General features: G+C 40.2%; 1 protein-coding gene across 1 annotated transcript in view; it reads right to left on the reverse strand.

Annotated features, from left to right (window-relative positions):
- Positions 1–262: 262 nt before the first annotated feature.
- GABRA4 (gamma-aminobutyric acid type A receptor subunit alpha4) overlaps positions 263–21,683 on the reverse strand; it is a 49,359-nt gene continuing 27,938 nt past the window's right edge. The window contains exon 9 of the mRNA XM_074822445.1: positions 263–12,237. Coding sequence (XP_074678546.1) covers positions 11,704–12,237 — 534 coding nt within the window. The 3' untranslated portion in view covers positions 263–11,703. The remainder of the gene's footprint in view (positions 12,238–21,683) is intronic.

Below are 21,683 nucleotides of genomic sequence, written 5' to 3' on the forward strand. Positions count from 1 at the left end.
GGGCATGGTAATTTATTTAGCTTTTAGCTTGTTAACATAGTGAGACACATCTTGACAATGTGCCATCTTAACAAATTATACCACAGATTATCATTCATCATATTGCTGATGAAACCCATCCCTTTATCTGTTCACATATAAAGCATCAGGTTGATAGAATCATTTGGCTAACATCAGTGTTACAGCAATATCTGCAGGATGATCCATATCAAAGAAGTTTACTCCCTTTTTCTGCTGCAGGCCACAATTAGAAAGACAACTGTTTAAGAACTCTCACAATTGTATTTTATTTGACATCAGCAATATACACTGGAGTATCATAGGAACAATTTTTTGCACAATCTTTCTTGCAAGATGGATTTATTTTCCAAATACATAGATGTTCATAATACAGGAAGGTAACAGTTAAGCTGCACAATAGCAAAACAAGTTGACAGCTATCAAACCACCTTTTAAGTTTGTTAGTATAGTCAGGTGACCAGCATTGAATATATGCACTTGAATAATTTAGTTAACCTCCGATTCTTCCAATCCTCCCAGCCACATTGTTCCAGGCAACAAAAATGTGCACGAAGAATAGTGTAAAAGAATTCAACTCCAAGGCTTCCCTTGCTTTGATTTACTTTCAGTTTTTCCCCATGTATGAGTCAATACAAAGGGATAAACATCAGAATTTGGCATGGCACAGAAACTCTCGCAACATGCATCTAGGACAGTCACATATTGCAGAAGTAGTAAATTACTGACAGAGAATTTAGGGGATTTAGGACTATCCTAAGAAGGTGTTAAAGAATCATTTCTACTATGCTGCTTTAGCGTGCATTTTCTGCATGCTAAGACTTTTACAGAAAACATATTCCTGTTTTTCACTGGGAGTATTCCTTACAATGTCTAAGCTTAAACCCAAATGCTTTGGTTCCAATGGACAGGGCTTCACAGGAAAATAAAAGCTTACAGTTAATTAAAATATCAGTAAATATCATCTTCTTACTTTTTACCTTTTTCAGCTTAAAACCACCCAGTTATAGCAGCTGCTGCACATCACACAGAAATTCCCTTTTTCTTTTGGTTCCTCAGGTGGTACAGCTATTACACTTTGAATTAGCACAGAAGTTGGTATCTCCCAGCCTGCCTCTCTGACCACTGAGAGTCGAGGGAGCAAGAGAAAGGATGTTCCACATCATTTGTTAGATGGACAGATTTTAACAGCTCACATAAGTGCCTCAGCAATTTGGAATATCCAAACTGGCAAGATTGGTAGAGTGCAAGGGTGGTAGGTGAGGAGAAACAGAAGCTTGAGGCAACTATTAGGGGGCTTATTTACTTATTACCAGCAAGTAAATACTGTATCTGCAGTCAGGCTTTTAAAATACTGTTGCTGCTCTGTACAGTGGCTAGTGAAGCAACACTCTTCACGTACATCCAAGTCAAACGGCCCTTGCCAGAGCAGCACACAGCACAAGCTGGCTGGCAGTGCTAGTACTCATCTAGAAAATCTAGAAACCAGAAAATCTTTTGTTTGCTCTACAACTAACTTGTATTTCAAGCATCCAAAGTGCTCTATGCCACTGCACTAACACACATAACAATCCCACATAACAATCTTTAAACATCACTGCTTCAGTACTCCATGCGAATCCCACACCGGCCCAGCAGCTGCTGCCCCCACCTCAGCTGGGAGGCAGGGGAGCAAAGCCAGGGATAGGTCCTGAACGAATCAAGTCAGTGCAAAAGTAGCAGGTCACACTGAAGCATGTTTTTAGATTGTACACTTAGGGGGTTTTAAATAGCTAATGAGCAGCTCTTAAGCCTAATTCAACTCACGTCTTACCTCAGCAAAATGCCTAATGGTCTCCAGCCTCAGCTGTTCTTACCCAGAGCTGATACCTTCTCCTGCTGAACAGACTGCTCCATCAGGACTAAATTTAGACCTACAAAACCATGTTCCTAACTCAGCAATGCCAGCACTGACCAAGTGCCCTCCTGACTGGACTGATAAACTGAACCCAAATATTCCTACATCTTGTTTGAAAAGGCATTGCCTTCTGCACTTCCCCATGGCACAGCAGAGTGAAAACTTGGAAGTGTACAGGGAAGCTGTTAACCTGTATACTTAAGAAGAGCAATTGAGAACATGAAGATCAAAGATAGGTCTTTTTCTTTTACTCACATTATCTTCTCTTACCATATTTCACTATATTTATGCATATGATATCCAGATAAAGAGTGAGAAGTAGCCTTTTTAAATCCCTCTACAAAATTCTCCCACCTTCTGTTTATGTATGATCTTCACATTCTCCAAAGAAAAAGGTACAATCCATGTATTTTTGAAATGGCTAACGAATCACATGGACATGGCAAAGCATCTTTCCCACCATGACATATATTAACGAGCTTAACAGAAGACCCACATACATTCATTGTGTCTTACCTTCCTAAGTGAAATGGCTACAAATAAAATTCACATTTTCGGTATAAATATTTTGATAAACTTCAGCTCATTTAAAAAGTTGTAACTAAATACTCTCCAAATGAGAGATTTTATTTGAAAACAAAAGCTGTCTTTTTTAATAGAGATTCTCCTGAAGTTGGCTTAGAAGTGTTTGTAACCTTCCCAAAGTTTGAAACAGAGCTTGTGTGTGCAGTTGAAGAAACCACTTGTGTGTGCACCTGTGTGCAGGTGAGGAAATAATTTTTTTTTAAAAAAAATAAAACTAGAGAAAAATTCAGTTTGACTTTCTTCTTGACGAATACACAACAAAATGGAGAAATGATCATCAAAGAGAAAAACCCTTTTCCAATGTTTAATCTACAAGAGAAATGGCAGGGGAATAATAACTATACCCGCAAAAAAAAAATCAGCAATGCAGTTCTGCTTCTGGGAAGGCCCACAAACTGCTGACATGAGACTGTGGGTACTTACCAGGCAACAGCACTAAGCATGGTCTGTTTTATTACCATACATGTATGGGTCACTCCCACCACTCTCCATATCAGAACGTTTAGCAGATATGCAAGAAGGAAAGACTGCAATACACTTTGGCCCTCCTTTGGGATGTTCGATGCTGTTACAGTGAGTATCAGCAGTGCTGAGCTGAAGGGAGAGATTTCTTCAGTTTCAGTCTGCCCTATTTTGTACCCCAAGAAAGGATTTTCCATCCCACCCTCAGTGCCCCAAGGACCCTGCTGCCCCACAGTACTGCTTGGATGCACAGCAATGTGAATGCATCCCAGCTGGCAGCAGCAGCTAGCTCACATCTTTCCAGTCTTCTAGTCACGGCATCAGAAACCTTAAGACAGATTAACTGTGCTGATCCTCAGGCAGGATTCACAGTTGGTGTTGAATTCCACATTGCACTCCACTGGTGCCTGAGCTGCCTACTTGGAAAAGAGTTCAGGGGGCATTTTTGTGGGTGGCTTAATCCAATATAAAATCTGCGCCATCCCTGGAAGAGGCAGTCTCACTCTCCTTCCTCCCCTCTATTTCTGACCATAGATTCCTACCTTCTCCCACATCAGCAACATAACAGCTCTCATGCACCCATACGGTGGGTTACAAACACATCTCTGCCTTTCACAGGATCCACGCTGTGCAAGTGCCAAGGTTGTGGATGTACATTTTCAGACACGTCTACTTTAAATGCAGCCGCAGCCCACAAGCTGTAGTACTGACCAGATTATCAGAAATGCTCAGCACTAAAAAGCTCCCATGAATTCAGGTACAGGAATGAAGTCTTCAGATTTAGTAGGAAGGCATGATACTTCCAAAAACTGGCTGTAACGGTTTTTCCTTTTTTTTTTTACCCCTCTCCTTCTATAAAACTGAATTAAATCAGAGGCAGCAATCTCTGTATTCAGTCTCTTAAACATAAAGCAAGTTAAATGCTAAAAGTTACAAAGTGCTTCATTACTGAAAATTAAATATATGGTGTCCCAGAAAGATTAAAAAAATGTTAGTTTACATTTTTGCTTGAGAAATGCTCAGCAAACAGAGGGAAACAGTAATACTTAATAAAACTCAATCTTTTTCCCTTACCATTCATTCTGTCTCCTAATTCTTCCCGGCTGACGATGAAAATACCCTTTTTTTTTTAATGAAAACAACTTCAATGGAACACAAATGTTTCTAAGAGGACATTAGCAACCTATTTTCTTTATTACTTTCTCATTATACTTATAATGAAGAAATAATTATTTCTAGGCTGTTTCCTGCCAGATGCTGTTCTAGTACCTCTAATAGGACATATCTTAAAATAACTGCTTGGTAGCAAGAAACAAAATTTTTCATCCTTACTCATGTTTTCCCTTCTCTTCCTTTTCTCTCTCTTCAAATAACTTTATTGATTTGGGCTCTTTCATAAATTCTGGCCTGCTTATATTTTCTTCTGCATTACTTGTCATTGATGTAATTCACAAGATCACCTTTGTGGAGGAAAAATTACTACAGAGGGCACCTGATGTTCAAAAAAAGAGAGCGCCTCTGTTTTAATGCCAGTGAAGGCAGGGCAAGAATCCTCAGGCTGTGGTTTCACACTAGATTTAACCCAGCTCAAAACATCAATCCCAGCCTCCTCATCACTTCCTTTGTACCAGCACTAAGACAGGGAGCCAGATCAGAGAACTGATCCCGCTGGCTACTCACCAGCCGAAAGGCAAACTTGATTTTTAGCTAGACAAGTTATTTCAGCCAGCTCACTCTCCCCACACAAAGCAAGACAGCAAGGAGGAAGGTGGGAGCACGACGTTCAGCAGTAACACAGTTTTATGGTGGAGTAATTATGATCTTAAAAAAAAAAAACCCAAAACCAAAACAAACCCACACCAAACAAAGAACATGGATTCTGTTTGTGGACTGTCTGGTGCAGACTGCTTCAGAGGATGGCAGGACATAAACCAGCTCCAATCCAGAAGCCCTTTAGAGCAAACATGCCGTGAGTCCTGACCTGCCCAATATGCTTCATGAGCCCTTCAAATATGGGTTAAATACTCAAGGCCAGGATTTTGCAAAAGTGGATTCATTTCCACTATGAATGTGCTGCTGGTACTGATCTGCAAAGGCATGCATCAATGAAGCAAAATGGTATTTTCATATAATTCTACAAGAGTCTACAACTCTGGTTATCTGAAATTCCTCAAATCTCCACCATCGGTCTGGTGCCAGAGAATGTTGCCACAAATTAACACAAAATTAAATGTATGTACATACAGAATCATCTATTTATGAAAAGTATGTTATTATTCATTTGACGACCTGGTACATTATAGCAGAACAGGAGATTTTTCAAGAATGTAAAGCACTGTGAAGTTACTGTTAGTAGCAAGGTTAACTATCTCATACTTTGAAAGCACTTTGAAGAAATACTTGTACATATTCTTGACTTCGAGTCCTCCATCCTTGTGCATCTTTACTTACCATGGAGATGAGCCACCAGCACAAGATGATGAGGCATGACAAAGCAGCACTCAACTAAATTTTGCAATGCATTGAGCTCAGAAGTCCAGCTGAGTGCTTCATACTGTCACCTGCTTCTTCTACCAACCTCCAGTTAAGTTTTTTCCAAGGATGAAAAGATATTCACAAATAATGATTATTTCTTTAAATGCTTCTTTATGCTATTAGATCATTCACAGAGTATTATGTCAGTTAATAGCAACATGGATACAACAGTCACAAAAACACACAGCAAATGTTGAAGGAGATCAACAAGAGCAAGACCAACAGCAGGAAATAACCCAGAACTCTGTGCCAGCTGAGGGTTAATTCAGTAATACTGTATTTTCCCTTGGGATCTTTTTCTTGAAAATAGAGATATGAAGATGACAAAAAAAAAAAAAAATACCTACCTCAGACAGTGCTTTCCATCCAGAAAGGTACTCTTTCAAAACAAGACTGCTTGCAAGTGCATCTTGAGCCTGTCTCCCTTACAATTCAGGGAATTCACATTATTTGGATGGATACACATATATATGTATCCAGGCTGCGATCACGTTAGTATTTTTAAATGCTAAAACTATGCTATTATTTAAAAAGAGCATTCAATAATTGATGGGAGTTTGGATGGTTTTCTAAAAAGGGAATCTCCAAGGCTTTTTACTCTTGCTGCTGTTATTTTTATTTTAAAGAAGCCATCAACTTCTCTTGCACAAGAAAACGAAAGTAGAAATTATGACCAAAAAAATGTAGTGAACTGCAGTGGATAGTAACTGGTTTGCTTTTAAGTCCTTTCTAGTGGAATAATATAAAAAGCGTAAGAAAGTCTAAGAGGTATGTGTAGATGCACTAAGTTATGGACTAGAAGGCAACACTAGTCAATTCTGAAACAAATACCTACCATATTGTCTAATTCATGTGAAAATATCAAATGTTTTACAAATTCTACCAGTTTTACAATAATTGCATTTTTCATTCCCTCCAGTTAAGAACACAGTACATAACATTAGCAAAGAGAGATCTTTTCAGAGTGCTCTGTACTTCACACTACTCTCACTTGCTTGGGATGTGGCAAAAACTTACTTTCAGAGTCTGATTTACTCAGAACATGCTGAAACTGCTCAACACTCATATTCTCCAAAAAAGCTTCATCTTGACTCTGAGGAGAGACCTACAAATGAAGACTGTACAAATTAACACATATCAGACTCTTTCAAAATGGTGCGTTTTTCCTTCCAGTAAACCTCCTATTTAAAGTGCAGCGAAGTCACTGAAAAACACATATTTATTTCAGTGGATACTAATACAGGTCCTTACATTATAAATGTAAGTAACTTACCTTGGAATCACACAGTAAAAGAAATATAAGAATGTGAAAAAATTAAAAATATACTTAGGAAGAAAAGATGCTATTGTCACTTAACTGGTTTCTTTTTTCCTGGATTTTTTCCTCGTTTTTTGGGGTTGGGGGAAAGGGGGGTTAATACTGACCTCCATAAGGCTATTTACCCTGTGGATTTTCACTAAGAAGTTTTATTTAAAGAGTTTTGCTCCTCCAACGTTATGCTGCATTGCTCTTGTCAGACTATGAAGCGAAGCACCTCATATTCTCCCCATTTCCTACTGACCTGCTGCAAATTTACTGCCACATAGTTCTGCAGTTCTGTAATACTTCTACAACTTTGATCACCCTTGGCTTTATCCATATCATCAGTAAACTTTATACTTCACCTAGACTTCTCAACACTACAGGCGCCATCTTCCTAATCTGTTATTCAATGTTAGGATTAAATAAAACCCAAGGGCAAATTTCTGTCAGCTGTCTGTATTGCAGTTCACAGCAGTGCTAGCCACACAACACCTACCTGCTTTAGTGCAGTCAAGACCTATTGGCAAGTCCCAAAAAGACAAGGAAAGACTCACCAAAATTTCTTTCCACCTAAATCTTTTGCGTCAAGCAAACGTTCTGGAGCCCAATGTGCAAAGTCTGTGATCTACACTGCTTTCTAAATAGATCTCTTGGACACTTTTGGGATTTGGAGGAAGAGTGTGCTACAGCAGAAACCATGTTCCAGCTTCTCACACTGAGAAAGATTCTCCTAGGAAATCTCCTGTAACACCTATGGGAAAATGTCCCAGGTGGCCAATACATGTCTCTTACACAACCTGTGTGGTCATTTCTTCCATCTGATCTTCCCTCCACTTCCAATAGCACAAGGGAGATGGGAATGTTAGGCTTTGGATAAACAGAATAAATATACACTGTATACTCTGATGTTCTCACACGGCACACAGACACTGCACTACAGCCTAAGGTACATTGAGGCCAAATGACATACAGGAGGTATGCAAGAAAGTGAAAGGAGACAGAATCCTCTGCATATTGAAAAGCTGAGTTCATTCACTTTTCTGTAGAAATACAGGTTAAATCCTATTAAATACAGTTACTTGGTTTCCCCAATTTTTTGCAAGATCCATCCTGAATGATGAAAGGATGAAATGACAAAGGCTATGCTTAAACACTCTGTAATCAATAACTTTTAGCTCCCATTAACAGAAAAGCTTTAATCACTTTCCTTATTAAATTATTTACCTCTTTCATTCAATTATCATACGGTTTACTTGCCTGATCACAGGGTAATGTAGAGTGGATGACTAAACAGTTTCCAAAGTCTAGGGTTTTTTATTTAAAAGACACATGGGAGAAGAAGTGTGCCACAGGCATCCATTTGATAGAGATGAGTCCATTTTATAGGAGGAGAAAAAAACTCCAGTTCCGCTGGTGAATTCTAAGAGCTCAGGTCACCATGGAGGGGCGGGGTCTAGGTTTCCCACCTTGCTTGGCTTCATTATTTTCACAATTGCAGTGAAACCTGTTAATATTGGGCTGATAGAAATTTGACCCAGCTCACAACTGACTATAACACTTCAGTTTCTGTGAAGACAGTCTTCCTGAACTGAGTTTTTAACTGATTTTCTCAAATGACTGCTTTAGTGGTTGGGGCTGCATCACTGCAGTCTGTGGGAGTTTTGCTGTTGGTAACAATGTCTCCGAGGAAACAGCAGTCATTGGAGATCTATCTCTGTTTTCTGGTAAGATTTTTTGGCTTTCTATCCAGTTTCATTTCCTGTTGACAGAGATGACTTATCTGAAGTGTTTGGTTAGTTTTAACTCACTATGGTACTGTCAAAAAAGATTGTTCAACAAAGCCAATAGGAAAAAAAAAATAAAAATAGCTCCTGTAGAGTTCATCTCACTCAAACCCATCTCTAATAAGCCATTTGGTCACTGAAATTACATCTACAACACTGTCCCTTCGGATTTTAGTTAGCAGTGTTGAACATTTGGGCTGCTATATTTAGCATATTCCTGCTTTTGTTTGTCTTCTGAATTACACAGTATTCAGAACCTGCCAGTATTACTGAGTATACTGCAGGCTCTTTACTGTTTCTGATCACTCTACAAGGAGATTAAATATAATGAAGAACCACTGTTAACAATAAATTCCTATTTACATTGTCCATAGGTAGTTTGGAAAGCTGGTTATAGTAATTTCTTCATATGCTGTAACACAAAAATGTAGCACAGTACAATAAATTAGTCCTAGACTCATAATGAGATAATTTTTTTTTGTATCTCATTTTGAACATAGGCATGCAAGTGTTGGAAGGTATTTCAGAAATACACTGATAAATTAAATTTTTTTTCCTGTGGTATCATTAGAAATTTCTTCCAAAATGGAATAGAAATAAATATTTGGAATCTATTAATTTTTGCAATCCTTTTTTCCCCCCTCATAAGTCTTTAAAATGAAACAGGAACTACAAATGAATCCAAGTAGCACACTTAAGATTGATCACAGTCAAATAGCCTGAACCAGTGTCGATCCTACTGAACAAAGCTGATTAAACAATCAGTATATGGGGATGGGTGGAAGGAAGAGACAGCTGTTTCTAGTGAATCATTTAAAGCTCTGCCTGAGAGAAAACATCCTTGCCTTTCATCATAGAGGAAAGCAAAGAGTAACTGCAGTAACTTCTGGCACAAACACTAGGTTCTCAACACAGAAGGCGATTGTTCTTCACACTAGAAATACTTTGCAATTTTGATCAATAATTGTCAGAGGATTAGCCTTGTTTCTTCTGGCTTAACAAAATAAATAAACAACTTCTTGTATACTATCTTCTATTCTGACAATCTGCAATAATGTGACCAAATGAGGGAAGAAACAGCTACAGCAACTAGAGATACATCCAAAGATGAAAACTACTGCAGCTAGACATCTTGCATGGGTGCTTCATTTTCAATTCTGTGCTATGGCACACGGAATGGTTTCCTAAGGAGTGTTGTAATCTCAGATGACTTCTACATGTAAAAGAGAAAAAGGAAAGGACCATACCTGGCCTTCTGAGAGCATCACTTAAAGTAAAAAAAGAGCAAGTAACTGTTTATATCACTACATCATAAGAAAGTCACGTAAGACATTCCCACATCCTGTGCATTCTATCATCGACAGTCCAATGCTGCACATGAAATAGCAGCCTGGGATCCATACTACATCTCTTGAAAATACACATCTTTTGCAGTCTCCCAGGTCCCATAAGTTAAAGGTCAGATTCACAGCCATGAACTGGCTAAAAGGATTGCAAAGACAGAAAGAAGCACAGAGATACAGTCACAGTTTCACTATTACGGGTCTTCTTGACTCTGATTCTTGTCCCAACATAGTCAAGGGCAGTCTCATGCATGTCCTCAATCATACCTGGGCACAGAAACACTCAACACTCACCTGATCTGCCTACCAACATAAAACCTTGACAACAGTTACCAATCTGCTATTCCAACCAACTGAAGCTAACTATTAGTCCAGGCCCTTTAAAGGCACAGCCAGATCACAGCTGAGAATTTGGCCTTTGATTTTAACTTGTCACCTGCACAGAAATGCTAACCATTTGCCTAGCCAGATGGACCTGTACAAACGTTTTTAGATTTAATGCCAGCATATCTTCCACCCATTCTGGTGAAAAGAACATTTCTGATCAAGATTTCTATCAGGTTTAAACTATTCAATTCTTTATTAAAGTTGCCTGCTTGCATAGTGCAATTTGAGCCACTAAGAAAAGTACCTATCTATGCCATAGTTTAAGAGAAACAAATGAAGTATAAACTTTTTTTCCCCGAGGCTCCACCTAGAAACTTTGTTCTCTTAGTTATGTCACAGCATTCCTTCACAAAAGAGTGTCTCTCATTCACTCAAAGATGTGCCATAGCCATGCTCATCAAAGCACAGGAAAAATTTGTTTTGCTTAATTTTAAGCCACTTTTAAAACTCAGTCTATAAAGGCGGGGGGGGGGGGGGGGGGAAATATGTGTTCAAAGGAAATCAGATAGTGTGACTGAAAAATATGGACAAAAATATAAACAAACCCCAGAGCATCCAAGGAAAGAACAAAGAATTGAAAGAACAAAAAAATCGAATATTGTGAGCCTGGTCCTCATCTACCACAACAGATGTAATTAAGGAATAAATCCACTCAAGCTGGTCAGCAAAGTCAAAGAAAAATCACACATTTAAGATCACCTTACCAAACAAAAAACTCCAATTTTGAGAATTACATCAGATTCCAGATTTTACAAGGCTCACTCATTCTTATTTTGGAGTGAGAATTTCCAAGGTTGCAACGCAAAATAATGCCTAGTAAAAATATATGGAGCTCTACAACTCCTTTGCATAACTTTTCTGGAGTTGCACTCTCCCAGGCTGGACTCTCTTTGCTTTTTCCATTCATTTTCTTCCCCTCATTCTGCCAATTTTAATCTAGCAGGGAAAGTCATTTTCTATCAAGCACTGTCAAAATATTCAGGACATGGACCTCGCACTCCAAGAATGCAATGCTGTGTCCAGACAGCAGTGCTGCATGCCTCAGGGATCTGTAATAATCAACATGCATATTCCTAGCAGTCAAGATGTGTTCCACTGCACAGCTATGCACCTCTGCCTTTGATTTGTTTTGGGTGCGTGTTCCTCCCAAAGGCAAGCCTGTCTGAAGAGACTGATGGTTCACTGCTAGCTGAAGGGAGGAAGACAAATCTGTTACCTATTACTCTGGTAGGAGTTAACTAATTATCCCCAATAACTCCAGCCTTTACAATGGGAAAGTAGCACACAGCTTTTATAAATAAGAATTATTGACCTTTTTAAACAGTTTCAAAAGAAGAAACTCTGCATCAAATGTGAGTATAATTTAGGAACTACTACATAGCAGCAAAACTACATTAGACTTTCCGATTTTTCCATGGTATCCTTGGATAGATACACCACCCAGTAGACCATGTTAAATGCTCCAAAGGTAACAGGAAATAAAATGCGTGCATATTTGTCTATCTTACTCGTGCCAGAGTGCGAGGCAGGGGGAGCAGGTGGTGTGATAGCAGATGGCTTTGCAGATGCTCCTAATGTATTAGGTGTGGTGGTCTGAATCTGCTCCAGTCTAGATCCAAGCAAGTGCTGAATGGAAGGGGATCCAGCTGTGGCATGCTGGGATACAAATCCAGTTAAAATTGGGGTAGAAGGAGGAGCTGGAGGGGTAGCTCTTGCAGAAGATAATGTCTCTGATGCATTGATGCGTGTGAAAGGGTTGGGACTTGATGCAGAAAGGGAGTGGGGTGTAATGTCAGAAGACCCCTGAGCTACAGAGAGAGGCTGGATGGAGCTGTGCCTTGTGTCAATTCGGCTCCCACCATCAGCTTCGGACTGTACTGTGGCATTCATTCTTTTCCTCACATTTGAATTGGCATCTGTACTCTGCAAGTTACAAAAAAATACTAGTCATTCTTAAAATAAACACTTAAGCAGAAGCAATGGAAACTTTATAATCAAGCACTATGAGAGTAATACTCACAAATATAACCAGTAGCTTGATCCTGAAGCACAAAGATACTGCATGCTCATGAAAATAGATTTAATAGCATACAAAGTGATAAACAAGAGTTCCTTTTACCTGTGGTTGGAATACCAGGGTGAACACATCTGATGAATCACACTCCATGTGCTGTGGTTACCTATATAAACTTAATACCATGAGGCTAAGGATTCTTGGGTTAGAGTAGGGTTTTTTTTTTCCAGGCTCATGCTCAGAACAAATTTCTCTGATGTTTACCTATTTCTCTGCTGATATAAAAACATTCTAGATGCAACTTACCGGTCTGCTTTATATCTCCAGAAAAGTAACTACCATATATTAGGAACGCTAGTCTGTCTTCTAGAGTAGATGCTATTAGAATGCAAGTATTGACCAAACCAAGTTACCGCATTGCTGCATTTCAGAAATAAAGGCAGTGCTTTTTCACATCAACCACAGGCAATACATTCTCCAGCTGCAATTGAACCAGTGAATAAATCAGTCTTTCATCAACTACTCCTTTCTATTAATTAACTAAGAAAAGTGGTGAATTCTCCATCACTTGATATCTTCAGGCAAGTCTGGATGTCTTTCTGAAAGATAAACTTAAGCCAAATAGCACTTATTAGAATGGATGAGAAACTGAAATACAGATAAGGAAGTACAGATGGGAAATCCAGCAGACTTCCAATATTTTACTGACTTCTGCGAGTGAGGCTCAGGCTCTGCCTTTCTTCTCTGCATTTAAGAGGAAGCCTAACACCTCCTGAACCTCCTTCTGGAAGAGTACCTGAAGAACAGACTTTTGAACCTTCAGCCCTGCACCTAAAATATAATATAAAACACATCCTATTTTAGATATAATATGTGAATATACTTTGTGCAAAGACTCACTGCTTTCCAAAGACAAAGACTTAATGGCAGATAGGGTACAGGTCTAAATACAGGCAGGAGCAAACAATGACTTGTTATATATCCAAAAGCAAATGTTTTGCACCTCTCTGATGATACCATTTCTCAAGCATTGCCCTGCACCACATCTACTGTGTGCCTTTGGCTCCTCTTTCCTTCACGCCTACCAGAGAACCCTGCCAAAGCTCACAGCACAAGGAAAAGGGAAAGTGGGCAGTGATCTCTCTTCTCTCCTTCATCCAACAGCAGTTCTCTACAGCTAAGTGCTAGAGCAGTAATGGAGACCAACTCAGGTGTAATTCAAGGAGCTAGTACCTTGAGTAGTGAGAAGAGTGGCAACCATGTCTGTCTGCTGCACCAGCGGTGCTTAGCTGTTTTGCTTAAGGAAACAGAGAAATGGGAGCTGAAAAAAAATCTGAAAAAATAATTTAAAAAAAATCAAATCACTTGACATCTCCAGTACTCCCATCATGGCCAGAATGCTGCTCCCAAATCCTGTTAATTGCAGTACAAATTAGTCACTGGCAATACTGCTGGCCTGAATTTATCTGAAGCTGTCAGAGCTATATGCCAGTTCATGGTTGATGTATTTGCCACCTCATGGTTGATCTATCAAATAATCTGTCTTAGGTTTCACAGTTTTCCTTCCTGCATAAAAGCATGCCAAACCCTTTTATTTACTTTTCTGCATCTGCAACCCAAAGAAGCAGAGGACTGGAATAAACACCAGAGGAAACTGGTATTTCCTGAAAGAAACACTAATCGTACTGTTTGAAAGAGAAGCCTGAGTCACTCTTTGGGAAATGCAGAAGTACACACAGGTGTGCAATTTGGATACTTTCACACTAGGGTTGTCAATGACTCAGGAACAGTAAAGCAGCTTTCAAGACTGCTAAATTGAAATTATAAAGTACAGTCAGGACAGGAGTGCATTTACTAGAGACTTGGTAATATGTGACAGAGTACTGCATGCTACTTGAAAGCTTGCAAAGCTAAGCAGATGCAAGTCATCAATGCTCAGTGTCAAAAACAATAGCTCTGTGCTATGGAGAAACTGGAACTAGAGTCATTGAGAGGAGGTGAGTTTCACCTTCTGTGTGCAGATCCCTGAACAACCTGGCTTTGCTCAAGTAAGATTCTCCCATCACAAAGCTCTCAAGCAGCACCTGGGGAGCAAAAGCCCACAGGCTGGGACAGGTGTTGGAAAGTAGATCTGCACTGGAACTAAGACATGTCTCACCTCCCTCTTGCTCTCTGCCTAAATTAGACAGTAGCTTAGAGGTGGTGGTGCTGGAGAATAGAAGTACCACATCTTCAATCACTTCAAGCACAACCATGAAAGAACCCAAGAGTAGAACAGAAAATTAAGTGCAATTCACAGAGACACCATTTAACACTCCTGCTCACTTGTACTGTCACCTGTTTTCAACAGCCACCTCAGTAACCTTCCCTTCTGTGCATGAACCACAGACACTGTAAGAGGTAAGTAACATCCAGGCTCCTTCTCACATTCCAGTCATCTCCATTTCTTTTGTAGGAGCTTGTTTCCATCAATAGGTTTGCATAATACCTCCTCTTCCCCCCACTTCAAGCTGTCATCCAAGTGATCAAACATGACCTCTTGCTATTTAATCCACTGCTCATGTCCCATTACAGTGTTTATTCTAGAATAAAATTATCCATACTATTTCAAATTGTCAAAACGTGTAACCATTTAAAAGTCTACTGGCATTCTTGGCACTGATACATAAAATTTCCAACACTTCAGGAACCTTAGAGAGATACCAGGTTTCCTCATAAGTATTACAGTGTACACATAAAGCCCAGATAGGTCACATTGTAAGATATCACAACACTGCACTGCATATCAAGCCCCAAAATTACAGGTACATTTCTTGTTAATTCTCTGGAAACCACCTTCTAAGCAATGAGATCATGGAAATTAGAAATGGTATTTCTAACATGCTCCACAGACAACATATTACTGAAAACTGATTGTTCTTGCATAACGTCATTGAAATAGCTTGGACTTGTGTTCTTCAACCTTGCCCTTGAAACATACTGAAACAAGCACTTTCCACTGAGAGAGATGTTATGTTACACACAGAAAGGCAACAGCTTTGGCCCTGCTGGAGCAGCCTGTTAACCATTAATACTCACTCTAACAGTGCTGGGAGCAACTTAAATACTGGAGATAGAAAATCTCCTGAGTCAGTGCTTAGCTCCAATACCTGATGCACCTCAGAAGCCCTGTCTAAGTGAAACACATTCCAACTCCTGTCTCCAGTAGGTTTTGCAGAATCAGCCTGCAGCAGCAAAACAAGAGGCAAGCAGCCTGTCTTGCTGCTTCCTTTTTTAACACAGCAGCTGTATCACTCCCACTGTGAGTGGTGAGCACCCAATTCTGTGCCCGGTCATAGCTAAGCTGAGTGCACACTCATTGCCAGGGTGGCCTCGCCAACACATTGCCCACCACATCCCCTCACATATTCTTTTCTTCCACTTGCCTTACTCAAGACTATATCACGACAATAGCTCATTCTCTTCCTTCAAAGCACTCAAGCGTCTCTCCTTTTTGGTTTCTACAGTTGAAAAGTTTCTAGCAAAAATTCTTGTTATTGGTTGTATACATGACCCCTATATATTTCTTTATTCAATGTTATAAAGATAACTCATTTCTTCCTACATTAATCTAAGCCTTCTCTGTAATGATGCTATCTCACAAGTCTACATCATCTGAAGATTCATGCCAACGTCACTAATAAAAGTATTAAACAAGGCTGATTCCACAGCCAAGCCTTAACAAACCAAATGCTGTTGACATCAACAGAAGACAGGTTAACAACTACAATGCAAAACATAGTAAAATGCAACATCCAGTTTGTACTAAGCAAAACACTCCACATACATTTCAGCTATGATGCATACCCCTAGTAAAAGGATATTATGATAATGACAACCTGACCAACAAAATTATATACATATGTAAAGCACTTATCACCTACCAAAATTATTTTACTTAGCCTTTTTAAAAACAACAGCAAGAAACACAAACCTACTGCCTATCAGTAGCTTTTAGTTTGGAGGCACTGTATTGGGTTTGCGTGGCAAGGTTTTGGTATCAGGGGAGCTACAGAGGTGGCTTCTGTGAGAAGCAGCTAGAAGCTTCTCCTATGCCAATAGAGCTAATGTCAGCCGGCTCCAGGATGGACCTGCTGCTGGCCAAGGAAGGCCGAGCCCATCAGCGAAGGTGGTAGCACCTCTGACATAACATATTGAAGAAGGGGGAAAGAAGTTGCTGCACAACAGCAATTGCAGTTGGAGAGAGGTGTGAGAATACATGAGAGAAGTAACTCTGCAGACACCAAGGTCAGTGAAGAAGGAGGGGGAGGAGGTGCTCCAGGCACCGGAGCAGAGATTCCCCTGCAGCCCATGGTGCAGCCCATGGTGAGGCAGGCTGTGCCCTGCAGCCCATGGGGGTTAACGGTGGAGCAGATCTCCACCTACAGCCCGGGGAGGACACCAGGCCAGAGCAGGGGGATGCCCAAAGGAGGCTGTGACCCCATGGAGAGCCGGCACTGGAGCAGGCTCCTGGCAGGACCTGTGGATGCATGGAGAGAGGATCCCACGCTGGAGCAGGTTTGCTGGCAGGACTTGTGACCCTGTGGGGGACTCACGCTGGAGCAGTCTGTTCCTGAAGGACTGCACCCTGTGGGAGGGATCCACGCTGGAGCCGTTCATGAAGAACTGCAGCCGGTGGGAAGGATCCACATTGGAGAAGTTCGCAGAGGACTCTCCCATGGGAGGGACCCTACACTGGAGCAGGGGAAGAGTGCGAGTTATTCTCCCACTGAGGAGGAAGGAACGGCAGAGACAACGTGTGATGAACTGACTGCAACCACCATTTCCCATCCCCCTGTGCCGCTCAGGGGAAGGAGGTGGAGAAAATTACGATTAAGGTTAAGCTTGGGAAAGAGAGGAGTGGGGGGAAGGTGTTTTTAAGATTGGGCTTTATTTCTCATTATCCTATTTGGATTTGATTGGTAAAAATTAAACTAATTTCCCCATCTGTTTTGCCCATGACAGTAATTGACAAGTGATCTCTCTGTCCTTATCTCAACCCATGAGCCTTTCACTACATTTTCTCTCCCGTCCAGTTGAGGAGGGGGTAGTGATAGAGCAGCTTTCGTGGGCACCTGGCATCCAGCCAGGGTTGACCCACCACAGGTACAAAAAATAAAAAAAAAAGAAAGAAAACATGAAAATCAAATGAAAATCAAATGAAAACCAAATTAAAATGCAATCCAAGAACTGAAGGGATTATCCAAGTAAAGATGCTTTTCCAAGGGCAAGTCAGGAAACCACTCAATTATCCTGAACCAACAGAGAGCTGCTGTGCTAGTCCAGATGGGGCTCCACAGGAAATACCAAGTCCACATTTTTTACATTCTCACTCTAGACTGAGAAAAGATCTGATTTTCTGGAGGCATTTCAGTGAGATTTTCAGAAGACATTTAAAATGGTATAGCTCAGGAATGCAAAATGGGTCTGGAAGCTACCACAAAATGCAATATATTACAGCATGCAACACCAGCCTTAATACATCTTTGGTAAAGATTGCCTTTCTATAAACACAACTTGCTGCTTACATAAATGATGCCTCAACCTTCCTTTGAAATAGCCTATCATTCTTAGTCCAACCAATTCCACACCTCACAACCACCACTAAACAAGAAGTTGTAAGTACCTTGCTTTGTTATATCCTCCTTCAAGAGAAAACCTTCTTGCTATTGATCCTGTTGAGAGAATTCAGCCTCTGAACCTTAACTGGCAGAGACACTGCGGATGAGATTTTCAAAATCCTGGGGGATCTCAGAGCACAATTCCTGTCCATGCATAGAAAAAGTTCTCAAGAGCTCTGATAATAATCTAAGAATATGTATTTTGTTATAATTGTGGGATATCTTCCTTGGATAAAGCTCTGTAGTTGGCTGGGATATGTTAATGCCAAGAACCTACAGCACCGATCTCCTATTTGATTTTTAATAGCCAAGACTGGCAACAGTGAATAGGTGAATAGGCAGGTGAGGGCACCAACAAAGCCAAGCAATTGACCAAACATAGGGAAATGTGGACTCCAGTCTTTTTCAGAAGAGACTGATAATCACTTCTCCTTTCTAGCCAAATTAATATTTCTTTAGTCCATACAACTAAAAAAAAACCCCACCAAACCCTCAGTATAAGAGGTTTAGAAAGCTCCCATCCTATGCATAAGCATACTTTACTGGGGAGGCGGGCGGCCATAGGATAGACCGGAGAACCAGAGATTCAAATTGTCAGACAAATTCTGTCATACAGCCTGCAGTATGCAAAATATTTACTGTATTAAAAAGCATAGAGATCTTGCTTTAATTTTAAGCATGACATGCTATTTTGCATGGTTTTATCTTTAAAAGAACTGAAGTGGGGAAAAAATACATTCAGTATAAATTCTTCCTATGCAAACAGGCCTGATCGAAGATGCCCTTTTGCTAGTCCCAGAGCAGAAATTTTATTTGACATGAAGATAGGATAACGAAACCAACCTCCTTGCAGGCGTGTGTAAAATGTGGTAATTAATGCTGTATCCCTTCCTTGACAAGTGGATTCACATGCAATTGACCATGAATAATACAATGAACGATGCTGTTAGCATACTTCAGTATCGATTTATACAATTTATTGTTGAACACTGTGGCAGATCTGTGGAGCAAGTTCAATGGTCAGCTTCTATGACAGAATGTACAGGACATCCCCCCACTCCCCCAACAAATCTATCGCCAAAAATCAATTCATAGATCATTTGCTTTTCCATTTAAGCTCAACTTCGATGGATACTGCTGTTTACTGCTGCACTAAAATGATACACAAATATGAGTTAATCTAAACCCTTCAATATTTAACAAGGTTTGCACACTATAAACAGCTGCTCACATAATGTGGAAATTCAAAAACTTTCTCTAAGCCTACATAAGCCTTGACTTGAGCCAAAAAAAAAAAAAAAAAAGAAAGAAAAAAGTACTGGATTGTTTTGTATGTATTACTAGTTTTTGACAAGCAAGCCAATTTTGCACTTCAATGAAGTCAAGATTGCAAATTTAGCATGAACTGAAGTAGCGTGCAGCAGCTGAGCTGAGATTCATGGGAAGGAGATCAGCAGCACAGCAATATACAGTACTGAACTGACAAATTTAGTCATCTTGTTGCAGAACAAAGAGAGCTGATAACAACCACAGCGCGTATTCCCTACAGTAAGGCCAACCTGGAATCTGTAAAACAAACAAGAACATTAAAAGTCACATGCTAAGTCCTGGGGAGAACACAGCAATGATAAAAGTGATTACCAGTGCATCAGGTCACTTCATCCTTAGAACTGTACTTAAGAACATAAGCACTGAGAACACTGCAAGCTGTGAGAAATTCTTGTGTTGGTACAGCACTGTACTCTTAGCTTCTTCATACAACTCAAGCGCATCTTCCTATAGCCTGTTTAGTGCTCTGCATAGCAATTTTAAATCAATCTCTGCAATTTTAAATTGCTTCATAGTTTTCATGATGGATACATCCTGTTGGGATGCAAATCCAAAATAAGCAGTTCCTACCACCTGAGCTAACAGAGAACCCGTAGTACTCAGCACTGAAAATCCCCTCCATAGGTACTCTGGCCACTAGGAAGCACAGCTATCAACTGCTGATAAACAGGTACACATTAAAACTAGGGCCACATATTTGCAATATAATTCAGAGGTATTCTTCTAATCCACCTCAGCACTCTCTGAAGAATAGCTCACAGCAGTACTGGGGTTGGATGTACAGACACTTCAGAAGATCTGCATCAGGCTCATCCTACAACAGACCTTCACAGCAACATTATGCAAGGTCCCAGTGCTGCTTTTGCACCGTTTGTTTACTTAAACAGAGAGTTCATTGCTGCACGTCAATACATTTTCCAGATCCTTTTTCCTCAATCTTTGACTCAAGATATCACTAAAGGGGTATCTCTCTCTGGGACAAAGGCAGTACAACATTTAAAGCAGTAGCTTCTATTTTCTCAGGGATAAATTCACAGCAGAATTTGTAAGTCACAACATCATCATCTGGTACCAGTTCTAGTGGGAGAGGGCTAACGCCTCAACATCCAGCAAGCAGCTGTCCAAGCTGGAGAGAAATGCCCTGGGTAGGTTCACAACCTAAATTACATGCCTTTTGAGGAGCAGCCATCCAACTGTACCCAGTGCTTTCAGCTCTGAGCTCTCTTCTGGAGCTAGATAGCCAAGTCACACTGTAAAAAGACTGTCCTCCATAGTAACCCAGCAATCAGGATGGGAATGTAGGTTTTTCTTCTCACATCTGCCCTAACTGGTGCAGGAACATCAACACAGGCTTCCCACATCTCAAGCACTTCCCCACCAGGCTACTGGATATTCTAGGACAAGTGGTCCTCATTCCTTGTTATAGATGTTGCATACTACATATTTCAATCTCACCCTCCCGTTGCAGTGCATGCACAGACAAGCTTGCTCCAGAATCAATTCCTCTCCTTCTCCCTGGCCTCATATAAATTATTTAACAGAACAAGAGCAGCTTCAGTAGGAACTTAACATCCCATGGACAACATAGCAGTCTGGTTACTAATACAATTCTCCAAGATGGAAGGGGCAGGACTCCCATTTGCTCAGACTGCTCGTGGGGTTTGTGGAAGGCTGCATCCAATAGGCATGCTGGCCATTCAGATAAAACAAAGTAGGTATTTTTCCACCTAGGATGCATGGCAAACACTTTGGAAGCAGTGAGTCAGTTCTGTACATGCCTTCTCAGGGAGATTTAGTAATTAAGCCTTTTAGATGCCTAATCACCATTTTGAATATTTAATCACCCTAAGTAAAAAAAACAAAACAAAACAAAAACCACACAACAAAAACCAACCAAAAAAACCCCCAAAACCCTGAAAAGGGTACCATAATCAAAGCAGTTTTAAAGTTGCACAGAAGAATTTTGTTTTATTAGAATAATCAAGCATATAACAAGGAGGTGTTACTACAATTAAATGAAAAGTGAACGGTAGATAAACACCTTTATGCCTTCCATGAAGCACTATTAAACCTTCAACAAGATGCAGGTAAATTAATATATAGGAAGGTCAGTGATGTGCTATATGAAAGCATAGGTTTCCTAAATTGGGAGATCTCACTTAATTCAAACAAAAACTCATGCAGAAATTGGAAGTCTTAAAGCAACCAAAAGTCTGGCATTACTTACTGTTTAGCTGCAACATTAAAACTGTTTGTGTGGTAATTTAGTAATATTTTCCTATTAAACTCTACCATAGTGGTTTTTATCCTTACCATTCCTTCCTAAGAAAACAGTCTGTTCTTCTGGGAGGACATTATATAGTCTG

Source organism: Strix aluco, chromosome 4 (assembly GCF_031877795.1).
Source record: "Strix aluco isolate bStrAlu1 chromosome 4, bStrAlu1.hap1, whole genome shotgun sequence".
Lineage (NCBI taxonomy): Eukaryota > Metazoa > Chordata > Aves > Strigiformes > Strigidae > Strix > Strix aluco.